Below are 12631 nucleotides of genomic sequence, written 5' to 3' on the forward strand. Positions count from 1 at the left end.
ATTTATGATCAAAGTGGCTGACAGTGAATGAAGGGGAAGAAAACTGAAATCTAAGGATTAAACTTTTTTTTAATGTATCCTAAATAACAAGGTAGAAGTACAGAGAGAGTTGTGCGGTTGTGTTGGAAGCCTCAGGCTGTTACTAATCAGTATGAGGAAAGATTAAATAGAGAGAACCATGGCAACCGTCTAACATTTGTGAATGAATCTGTGTTTCCATAAGGCAGTTCTTAATGTACAGTACTGCATATTCTAAAATAGACGTATTCAAAGTAGGTTGGCGCAGCAACTACAATCCATATTTGGTGAATGGCAGTTAGAAATGTTCTCTGTTTATACCTTGAGTATCTTTATTTCATGGAAAATGTAGACATGGCAGGATACTTGGGGTTTTTATGCTCATTTGCAGTATTGGCTGGAAGTGACGTCTATTGCTGGAAGTGATGTTTGTGTATAATTAAACATCATTTTCTGAGTACAAAAACCTGACCTCATCAGTTATTTATTTGGATTGTATCTGAGTATGCTGTTTCTTTCCAGTGACTGTTAAAACACAGTTATGTGTAGGATCAGCAGATACAGGTACTACTATGGAAATTTATTTCATGTCAAATCATTGCTGTTCCATCATCTTTCCTCTTTTTTTTTTTTTTTTTAATGTTAAAACATCAAGCATGACAGACATTGTAGACCATAATTTTCTTCTTATAGTGGAAGGCACTGCCAAGTCCTCCTAAAGAGGATGAATGCTAGGGGTGAAGTGCCCATGCTGCGAGCCTCAGGAACTGAAGTCAAAAGATTCTGGGTAACTTTTTTCAGAACTTCCTTTTGGAAAGACAAAATCCAGAGAGAATATTTTAAATATTTAAATTTTATATCAGGTAGTCTTCTAAAAACAGTTTTCTTCCAGCATTCTGTCTTTACTGTCACTCAAAGTAGCCCCAGTCAAATGTTTCTGATAATATTGAGCAGAATAATTTTTACTGAACTTTTACCCTGCATGGAGTATTTGCTGGCGCTGCCACAGGGTCACCATTTCAGCCAAGGTGCCTTCTCCATTCCCTTCCTCCAGGAAATATGCTCCCTGTATCATTTGCGGTTTTTTTCTGCCGCCTGGCTGGCAAGTGGAGTTATTAATAGCTAACTTTTACTGATTTGCACTGCTAGAGGTTTGTGATTTCAGGAACTTTGTATCTACTGGACTGAAAGGGCCAATATTTTTCCAGTCTGAGGTTCATGTAGATTTTGTTGTCTGGCAACAAATACAAAACAGTATGAAGTAAATGAATGCATCTGAAAAGCAAATAAATTAATTAAACAGCTGTTCTGAAGCTTGCAAACTTGGGTGGCGGGTGGTTGTACTGCCTAGCCATATTGGAGGGAAAAAAAAATACCAAAAGTAAGATTTCCTCTTACATAAACTGAAAAATAGTGCACAAGTACCTGCAGTTTCATTATTGCCAATTGTTTAACTTTTGTGTCATTTTGATTTTCATCTCACATGGTGTGTCTTGTATTTCTGTGCCTTGGTCTTTGAGGAAAACTTACTTTAGTCTCGGTGAGAGGGGCAGTATTGGTAATAGAAAAGAAGAATGTTCTCCACCTATTGAATGAATGGTGCAGTACACTCTTCTTTTTACAACTGTTGCTACATCTGTAGGTTTTGTAGTTTGCCTGAAATCCACTTTTATTTCTATAATCCAGCATGCCGCCCTCTCCTCTTCTGCCTTCTTCCTTCTTGGGTTCCTCCCATTTTCCCCTGCCCCTTGTCATAAGCTTTGCATTCCCCTTGTCCTGTCATGCATTTTTGCTGGAGACTGTACGGCGCATTGACCTGTGGGGAATAACGAGGCTGGTTAAACAGACTGGGTCTGCCATTAGATACGATGGATTTGAGTGCTTCTGTCATGCTCCAGTGTTCCCTTTTCCACCCAGTGAACGTGAATCTGCCCATCAGAGCATTACTGGAGAGCTGGGTTGACTGGAGGAGGCCTCCAGAATTTATTGCAAGTGAGGCAGACAAGCTTTGAAAAAAATGTCTTCAGGCTAAACATTTGGTCTTACCTTCCTCTGTATGTAAATATAGTGTTTATTTCACAGAGAGCAATATGACTACTTACAGCTGTGATTTAAAAGTGATCTAAGTGAAGACTATGTAAGGTGTTGCCAATACCCTTACAGTTTTGTCTATACAAATACATAGTTAAGTCAAATGATGGAAATCCGAAATTTTGTGCCATAGGAAATTTAAATATTTCAGTAGCAAAAATGAAAATTATTTCAAATGGCGGTGGAAGAGGGAGATGAAATTTTCCTTTAGAATGATGGTGTTAAAATTTTATTTAGAAAAAGATCAAAATGATATTTTCATGATGACAGTTTTTAGTAATTTCCAATGTTTCCAAAATTGTAGCTGTTCAAATATAAACCATCTAAGTTCTATTCAATAACAGTTTGTCTGGTGAACTGCTGGGGGACCTTGAATGCTTTTGGTCTGCAGCTGAGGTAGGTATTTTGGTGTGCTGTGCCGGCACCAGGAAAACCTTGGAATTCCATGTGCTTTAAAACAAGTTGGAACAGAAATATTACAGCGTCCCACAGGACACTGTCAAAAAAAAAAAAAAGACAGGGATTGTTATCAACTTCTTATTTCTTCATTAAAAAAAAAAAAAAATTGAAACAGATTCTTATCAAAGGGGGAAGTAAAAATATATTTCACCTTTCACAAGCTGTTTTAATGGGTGTGCTAGATTTTTGTCTAGCACACATCTATATAGAGATGGAAAGGTCCAACATCACTGATATGACAAAGCATTTTACCTCATGGGTTTCTACTTCTTACATTCGTTGGTATACTTGTGGAATTCCGAAGGCAGAAGGAAGCCACAAAAAGGTCACGAAACTGCAAGCCAAGGTAAACAGCCTGTCAGAATACGTTTAGCAAATGACAGTGTAAACCACAGAAAAAATATAGAAAGGAGAGGCAAACCTATTCCCTTGGAAAATACATTCCCTGGTTGGAAAGGCATTGAAGTTTAGAGTTGCTTACATCACTTCCTTGCTCTTTTCCAATAAATTGTCTTCATTCAGGTTGTTAATTCAGTCCATGGTCCCAGGCACCTAGGCTGTAGGGAAGAGGAATACACGTTCTGCAACAGGTATAGGGGAAGGCATTTTGGGCACCATGACTAAAGGCAAAAGTGTCCCAGGAAAGGAGATTGGACTACCTGTCATAAATTTTACTTAGTAATGTTTGAATAATGCATTGAAAATAGATGTAGCACCAGAACATTTCTTTAGTCATTGTCAAAGAGGGTTGTTATCTCTTTTGTACATTGCACAAAAAAGAAGGATTCTTTGTTTGGTTCAACATGTGTTTTAACATTTTTTTACTCCATTGCAGATGGAAAATAGCTTCTCAGTTCTTGGTTATTTATCCTAGTTTTCTTGCATTTCAAGGACAAGCTTCTCTTGATGGAGAAATAATTTTGGATGGCTGCTCTTTAGCTGCAGAATTACGTAGCACAATCTTGTAAATGCTAGAGCATCTGAACCGCTTTGTCGTGTTACTTTTCATAGCAAGTTCAGACTTCAGTCCGGATGTGCAATGCGAGGAATTTTAGTTGCACAGAAGATTCTTTCGGAAGGCTCTTGCAGCACATTCAGCCTAGATAACTGACAGGAATAAAGTTACTGGCTAAAAATGTCATTATGTCCAGGAAACATGTGAGGGGCTTTTTTCTGTTGATGTAGACAGAATTTCTAAAGAAATTCTAAAGAATTTTCACCTTGCTGATGGTGAAATATGTATATTGTGAAGGGAGCTACACCTACATTTGTGTTCAACAGTAAGAAGCCAATACTCATATATTTGCTTTTGAAAACAGAAATTTTTGTCTACAGCACCAGACTTGTTTGTTGAACATAAAAGAACAGAAATCCTCTATAGGTTCTGAGGGAGACATTGCGGAAAGGGAGTAATCATTATAAACCGTGCGGTATGTACTGTACCATGTTGCTATGGGAAAGTTATATTCAATTGGCTTATAAAATAGGTTTTAGTAAATCCCTTAAATAGTGATATTGGTAATTGTGCACACTTCAGTGCAGTACTAGTGAGTGCTATATAATGATTAGAGTGTTTCCCGATTGATCACTTGGAAACAAGTGGATTTCTGATGATCAGAATAGTATAGGGTGAGGGAAGAGTGATTGAGAACCTCTCAATCAAGGTGACACAGATAACGCACAGAAAAATCAGAGGTTTTTTTTATTAGAAATTACAACTTGTTTAGAAATACCACATACAAAGATCAAGGAGAAAAGAATTGAATAGAGAAGAAACACCCTGACAGAATTATCTGGATCTGGCATGTATATCAGCTGAATTTTATTTGGGTTTTTCGGAATACTTATTTCCCTCTATTTTACCTCTCAACTAATGAAATTAATTAGCATTTATTTTAACGGTCTAGGATTTAAACTGTGAAATTTGAGTTTCTCTTTTACTTCAGGGGTACCAGGAGACCAAAGGATGCAACAGAAAGTACTCTGTAAGTTATGTAGAAGCACTAACACCTATACTACGCCTGACCCCCCAGACATCTTAAGCTTACGTCAGTAAACATAATGATTAACTTATTCACTATTTATAAGTCAGAAAAGCAGATAATTATTTCATATTCTTAACTAAAACAATAAAAAAGCTTATCTTTAGAAACTTCATGAGCTGATCTTAAAAAAAACAAAATTCAGTGCTCAAAATCAATTTGATAAATGTGTTGAGCCCTGAAGTCTTAGTACAATTAATGTACACGTTGCCTTTGTAATAAGTTGTATAACTGATCATAAAGTAAAAAACACTGGTGGATCAATTAAAGGAATTAGTTAGTGTTTGGGGGGAAAAAAGATGGTGATATAGTAATTAGTATCATAAGTTCAACAAAGATTTAAAACTGTGGTACATGGCAGTAATGGATTTTGAACACAGTTAATGAGCATATTCATTGCATTCATTTTTAATTAAGTGGAAAAAATACTGGTCCTTTAAATGGAGATAATAAATGTACAAGTCAGTCTTGCACAAACATGCAACACAAGAATTTATTGCCTGCTGTCTAACTAGGGAACTGGGAATCATTATTAAGATTAGCTTTACTGAAAAAAAAAATCCAGAAAAAGCTTTAGTAGAAAATGTTTATGAGGTAATAATTTTCACATTAAATATTGCTCGGCATATTTGGTAGAGTGTGTGTGCATGTTTTTTAAAATATAAGTATTTGCTATCATCAGAGGTAGGACTGTTTATGCCCTTGAAAAGGATTCAGTGCTATCTACAAATTTAGATTTACATGAGACATATTTAGTATATGACTACACATGTAAGAGAACATAAAAATATGGGAAATCTTCAAACTTTCTCAGAGGTGTGTTATGCTTGTGCTTAGAGTACAAATTGCAGTTTAAAAGTAAAACGATGACTCGGAAAGCTGCAGCTGTGAACTTCCAAACGCTTGCCGTGCTTTAACCGATGCACTCTTGCCTTCCCGCACCACCGGGCCGTGCTGCCGCTGGGGCTCAGAGGGTTTCAAGCTGCAGCAGGGGAAACCCAGCTGAAATGCGTAGTGTTTATTCTGTCAGTGGGCAGCTGGGGAACTGACATGAAACAGGTTAAAGCACTGAAACCAGACGTACCTTCTAGAGCAGTGGCTTTCAATGTTTTTATGACTTGGGAACCCCCTAAACATTTCCAGTGGAAGGGAGGACCTTTGTGTGGCGTATTGAAGCTTATTGATGACAATTGACTGGCATTTCTTAGTTACCTTTCATGGATCTATTTGAAGTTGTTCACAGATCCCCAGGGATACCCAGACCACACGTTAAAAACCAATGACACTAAACCGAACTTACTATGTTTCATTCTCTCAAAGCTCCCAGCCCATATCTCTCTTGTCAATATTACCAAAATATCAGGTTCTTTCTGACATGCAGTACGTCTAGGTCTTTGCTCAACAAATGTCTCATTGGGATATGCATAAACTCAAAATGTGTTTCCAAGTTTCCCTAAGCCACCTTAACCTTCATTCCCCACTGGTATTACAAGAGGGCAAGTTTTCCATCCCCAAAAGCCCCTGAACTTTCACTGGTGACATGCACTGTACTGTTAGTGATATTGCAGTACGAATTACTGTGCCACACTTAGGCAATTTAAATCTTTTTTCTCTGACTTTATTCTGCCCTATCCCACATGTTGTAATTGCTTTCCATAAAAGGAGCAAACAAAACCATACTCATGGGTCTTTTCAAAATGCTAACTCTGCTTTTATTTTTTTAACCTCACTGCATGATTTTATTATGTATTTAAGCCAGTAGCAACTTGGAAGCTAAGTTTAAAATAGCTGGCTTTGGTAGCATACTTTTAGCATTAAAAACAAAACAAAACAAAAAAAGAAAATGCAAACTGCAGAGTCAGTTTATTGATTAAAGCAGGAATTTTATAGGAATTTTATCAGTAAATAAACATTTGATTTTCTTTTCTGTTCAGGTATGACTTTGTAGAAGTTGAAGAGCCTAGTGATGGCACTGTTTTAGGGCGCTGGTGTGGTTCCAGTAGTGTGCCAAGCAGACAAATCTCCAAAGGAAACCAGATCAGAATAAGATTTGTGTCTGATGAATATTTTCCTTCTGAACCTGGATTCTGCATCCATTATACACTTCTAATGCCAGTAAGTAACATGTTTCAGATTGGAACATTTCAAGAAAACAAAATCTTTGAAGTGGTAGCTCAGAAGAATCTTTTAATAGCTGAGGATTAATTACTGTTTATTTCTTAATAATAATACTAATGAGCAATCTGTCTTCCAGAATTGTACATTTTGTTTCTGTGTTTTAACTAACTGAGTGTTCTTGTGGTTCTTCTTGGATGGCTTTGGACTGGGAAGTTGTGGGCTCGGTTGTTTGTGTGGAAACTTCAATAAAACGTTTGCATTCCTAACACAGTACTGTGAAAAAAAATATTTTTTTCTAGCTTTGAGAAGAAGAAAAATCAGCATAAGAATCAACTGTGTGACATTGAAAGAGCATTGGGAAGTTACAAAGAAGATTGAAGAAATAATGTTTTTATTAGTCAGCTGCTATTAGACATACACAGCCAAATGGTTATACCTAGTTCGAAAACAGAAAAGTTTTTATGCTTCTGGATTGTTTTATTACAGTGACAAAGCAAACAATGCATAATACTCATTTTCCACTGCATTTTCCCTGAAAACTGTACTTTAGACTTCTCTTGAATGTTGCTTAATGCTTGTAAATTGCAGGTATTAAACAATAGTCATTGTCTAAACTGTGACTGGTTTTACTGTCAACAGATTTCTGTTACCTTTTTTCACCGAAGTAAAGATCTGTGATAGCAAAACAATGTTTATAGGTTTTTAAGGATGAGATAATGTTCTGAAACATTAGAGTGGAGCAGAACAGGGTTTGACTTGTTTTAGAATAGGTATTCCGTATTTAAAGAGTAAGGAGTATTTTTGTTAAATTCCTCATAATTCACTTTGTGAATCTCCTAAGTAGTCTTGTGGTCTGTGGTATTTGGTTGGTGGAAAACATCTGCAAGCTCAATAAGAAATTGATCAAAAGAATCCATGTTGTAACCCCACTGACATGCGCTTCACTCAAAATGCATTTGGCTTGCTTATTGCTTTTGCCATTTTTGCCTCTTCTCCCCATTTGCAAAACTTCAGTTACTGAGAAGCAGCAAAGAACAATTCCACGTATCTTTTCAACAATACATAATCTTCTACGTAATATATTCAGCATACTGATGATGATGTCAGTGAAGTGTACTGGGGGGTGTGTGTGTACATATATACGTATGTTATTTTCTGTTGTTCTCCTATAAGTATTTTTAGATATTTAGGCCTGAGAACTATTCCTAAAGTGATTAAAGGTTTGATCTGTGTATTTGACTCTTTTGTGAGTTAGACCCTTTTGTTAGTAGAATAGTATGACCTGATAATGATGAATTTTGAAATTAAATAAAATGTCAATCAGTGTCCAAACCAACTTGAAATACAGCTAGGTTTAAACTTTCATACACCCGAGGGCAGAATGTAATAAGTATGTTTACTTTTTAGCAAATGGTAAAAGAAAATCCCTAAATAGATGTATTTGTGGGCTGATGCCAAATTTCGTTGTTGCAGCTTTATCATTACATCCTACCTGCTACATATCTATCTGACTTATGTATGATCCAATTTCTGTGGAATGGATTAAACAAAGGCACCTAAAAATACCAGAGTATACATATAATTATCTTGATGCCATGCTGTACAAATGGACTGAGTTTATTCCTTGACATCTGATGTGGAAAACTGGTTATAACATTTAAATTATCAACACTTGCAAAACAATTCTTGAATCTTCAAAATATTTACATCACTTATTCAATAGACAAAAACAGAGGTGACATTGTAGGATGCATTTTTGGATCCCTGCTTTTCTCCATTCACAAAGCTCATATAGCATAAGAAGTACACATACAAACTGTTTTAGAAACCAAGCATGTTCTCTCTCACGTGTTTAACAGGCAAGAGCAGCCCACTTCATGTCATAGGAATTCAGAACTAGCTCCAAAAGGTGCAGTATAACAACTGCTTATGGGTTTGTGACGATTAATTTCCAAATCTCTCTTTAAAAGGGCTGTGATCGTTTTCATCAAAAATTCTGTCTTAATAAGCCATGCAAAATACAATTTCACATTTCAGACCGCAGATTGTAAATGAAATCTATATTGCTGAGTTTCAGGATTAGACCTGCTACTTGTACCTAAAGCAATTGTAAACCGATGCCAAAAAATATGTTTTTCTTTAAAACTAGAATGCTATCTCATCCAACATTTCAAGAGAAAGTAAAATTTACAGCCCCGCCTCCCCTCCCAAAAAAGATGTCAGCTATAGGAATGAGTGTAAATTTTAAATAATTCTTGCAAAAACATAACTGATTCACTTAGTGATTCACTTCAATGAATTGGTCCTAAACAGTTAATTTTTTTTTTTCCCCCCTCATTTTTTGACAAGGGGGGAGGGGGAGATGCCTGGTAGACTAGCAATGAGAGATTGTTTGGGGAGAAATGAAGCAAAACTGAAATAAAACAGTGCAAGCTTGTTTCTGTATTTGGAGGCCACACACAGAGAGGGGCACCGGACACATTTTCAGGTCTTTAAAAGAGCAAGAGAAATGGCTTTGTTTAAATCTGCTGTAATTTATTGTATATATATTTTTTTACTTTGTATATTATATTTCAAACCAACTTTTCCCATGATGAATAAGTAGGGGGAGAATGGCTATTGATCTGATTACTTTACTTCTAAGATTTAGTCACTCAAAAGGACTCGCAGCAGTTCCAATGTCAATAGATGCAACATCATTTTTTAGAAAGGTTTACAGTGGGATTGTAAGGCAACACATAAAAGCAGTGCACGTACTGTATACAAGCAGAATGCTCCCCGAGAAAAACATGAAGCTTTTCTTCAGAATTAAACTACAGCTAATTATAGTTTAATTATTTGAATTTCTTCCATTTTAAATTGTATACCCTGGGTACATCTAGAACTTTCTATAATTCTGGTCTAACTCCACTTTTCTTTCCTCTGTTCTATAGTTGCAAGTTAATTTTGTCTGCAATACTGTAAAGTAGAAGGAAGTATTGCAAAAGCTTATTCTAAGAAAATGTAGTTTTTGTTATTTCAAGATTATTATGCTACCTTCAGCACAGCCGTTATTCTTAGTCACTCTTTTCATGCTCTGCCCTGTCACTTAGTCTGTGCTTACTGGTGAGCTGCTTTATTCACTAAGGGCTGCTTAGCGGTTGTTCTGCATTTTGACTGTTCAGCTATGCATTTATTAAAAGTCATGTTTTTGGCAGCACTATACCACCTAAACCCTCCTAGAACTTTATTGTAAAAACAATCCATATTTCATTTTTTTCCCCTTTTTCTCATTTGCCCCCAGTTACAGCTCTAATCCATGTAGTAGCCACATGCAATTGAGGGAAACCTTATAAACTCTTATAATATATGTTTGGGCTTCAGTCTTCCCAGTGACTTGTTTAGTTTAAATTATGTCAGTTACAAGTTTGGCAGAGAAAACGATGTAATAAAGTCCATTGTTACTTGGGGAGCGGGTGAATGGGATACTTGATGCCTGAGGTGCCATTAAGGAATGCATGACTGATTGCCAAAGTAGTTATTAATTATTCAGGGCACTCAGAACAAAGCAGCTCCAGTTAAAGTTGAAGCTGGGGGTGACTGTATTCCCCTTCTTTTTTGGCATATGGTAGCATGTCATTTGTCATCAAAGATCATGCCAAAGATCTTTGCAAAGAACAGGCTTAACCCTCTTCTATGCAAGTGAAGACGAAGAGGAAAATCCAAGAAGCTGCTTAAAGGCTGAGCTGGTTTAAAAGCGACTTGGCAGGTGTTTTGTGATTTTGGTGCGGTACCTGTATGGCTACCTGGATTTCAATCCAAGAGAGATTTTTTTCTTTTGATGCAGAGATGCTCTTGCTATTAACAGTAATGAAGATTAAATTTAATACTATGTAGATAATCTGCTTAGGGCTATCTAAGCTTTGCTCTTTTAGGCTTGAGCATGTTAATTTTGTATGTGGAACCTTTTTAATTGAGCTTGTTTAATGAAAAAGGCAAATAAAATTTAAATACTAATAGAACAGAGAAAGGAAAGCTCTTACCTAGCATTCCCTTCTTTTCAAAAGTCCACAGATTTCACAGATATGAGGTGTGTATCTCACATGTCAGTACCAAAACCCAAGAGAGGCTTAACTTTGGTTGCAATAACTGAAAATCCATCCAGAAACATCATAAAGTACATTATTGATCTCCTAAACAAAGGTTTTTCTACACTCTCTTAAGAAGTAATCAAAAGATTTTGGAAATAACACTATTTCAGGGTTGTTTAAGCCAAGGTGGTGTGAAGCAGCAGGAGAGTGTATGAGTGTTATTTAGCACTTTGCAATGCTACATGAAGTGAAAAAGGACTGTGAAAATCCTTATTATAATGGGAACGACTCTTAAACAAAACCTCTGTGTTCAGAGGTTCCACTGATTAGGTATAGTGAAACCTAAGCCCAGATAAATCAAGAAACTCCTAAAGATGCTCCAGCGTGCAAATTCAATCATTCAATTTTTTTGTGTGTGTGGCACAAATTCATTGTAAATAAGAGAAGTTTTTGGACTAATTCTTTCCTTAGAGATTTAATTTTGCATTAAATTTGTGCTTGAGGTCTAAAGAGAAATTCCTTTTAAATTTCTTAAATGAGACATTAAAGATCACCCCAAAATACATAGATAGGAATGACATGCTTCAGGTTAATCAAAAAACTACAAAAAGTACAAAACTGAGGATGGCTATTGTCCATGGGACTACAATGAGAGGGGAAAAAACACCCTTTGAAGCATGAAGAACCTCTGAAGGATATTTCCTAATCAAATCACAACATCTTGTTTTCATGTGACCATACCTCATTCTGTCACATGGACATCATAAAAAATTTAAAAATCTGTCCATGTGAAGCAGACTTGCAGAGAGACAGGGTTAGAAATGAATCTGGTAAAATTGTTCTAGCAAAATTGTGGGCCTGCACAGAAGTCCCTGGAAGTGTGTCCTTGACCTGCACAATCTGCGATGTCAGTGTGGATTTTCTGAGACTCTAAAAAGAAGAGAGATGTTTTGAACCCAATTGATTGTCATTTAGTTCTTGGAAAGAATGAATATGCTTATATGATAGCAAGTTTTGTACTCTGAAGGACTAGGTTCCTTTCCCTCTGGCCAAAATTTGAATGTAGTTTCTCATGTAGGATATACCATTTATTTTGTATTTTTCTGTGAAGTTAATTTTACAATGGCTCAGGCTGAAAAGAATCAGAAATCATTTCACTGACCATTTGTAGGACTTTTTTTTTTTTAACAAATTAATTGTATATTTGACTAAGATTTAAATTCATTCATTTTGGAAGTTTATTGTATATCCTACCCAGTTTCGCTGTGGCAAAAGATATAAAAAAATCAGCTGATTTTCTTATTTCTAAATAAGTAACAATTTCAAAATTAAATGCAATTATGTTACCACCCCTCAAATGTAATGCTTCGGTTTTTTTCTATTCAACAACTTCAGTAGAATTTCTTCCTGAAAATTTCAGGAGTGTTCAACAAGTAACATAACTGATTCTTGTTATGGAGCATTCACATAAGTCTTAAAATTGTATTTTTGAAAAGACAGTATTGAGGGGAAATCAAAACAAGTGAGGTGGAGAAGAGCTTGTGAAAACTGCTCTCCTTTTAGTCATCAATAGCATTATGTACAAGCTAGATCACTCTGGCAACCTGTTTCAAGCAGAAATTATTGCCATAAACAAGAGATGGGGTACTGCAACTGTCAAGAAAAAGCAGGCAGCCCTTTTTGCTCCTTTCCCCAAATTATGTCTTTGATCACATATTAACCCTCTCCTCCCACATGAAAGCAGCTATTAGGATCATTCAGTGCAAACAATGTTTAACTTCTTTAAATGCCCTAAAAAGTGAAAAAGTTTAGAAAACATATCGGGAAAGTATT

The 12631-nt window shown here is 36.1% G+C and overlaps 1 protein-coding gene across 1 annotated transcript in view; it reads left to right on the plus strand.

Annotated features, from left to right (window-relative positions):
- PDGFC (platelet derived growth factor C) overlaps positions 1–12631 on the plus strand; it is a 137277-nt gene that overhangs the window by 92814 nt on the left and 31832 nt on the right. The window contains exon 3 of the mRNA XM_075500405.1: positions 6545–6725. Within this exon, the coding sequence (XP_075356520.1) occupies positions 6545–6725 (181 nt within the window). The remainder of the gene's footprint in view (positions 1–6544; positions 6726–12631) is intronic.

This window comes from Mycteria americana, chromosome 4, assembly GCF_035582795.1.
Source record: "Mycteria americana isolate JAX WOST 10 ecotype Jacksonville Zoo and Gardens chromosome 4, USCA_MyAme_1.0, whole genome shotgun sequence".
NCBI classification, from domain to species: domain Eukaryota; kingdom Metazoa; phylum Chordata; class Aves; order Ciconiiformes; family Ciconiidae; genus Mycteria; species Mycteria americana.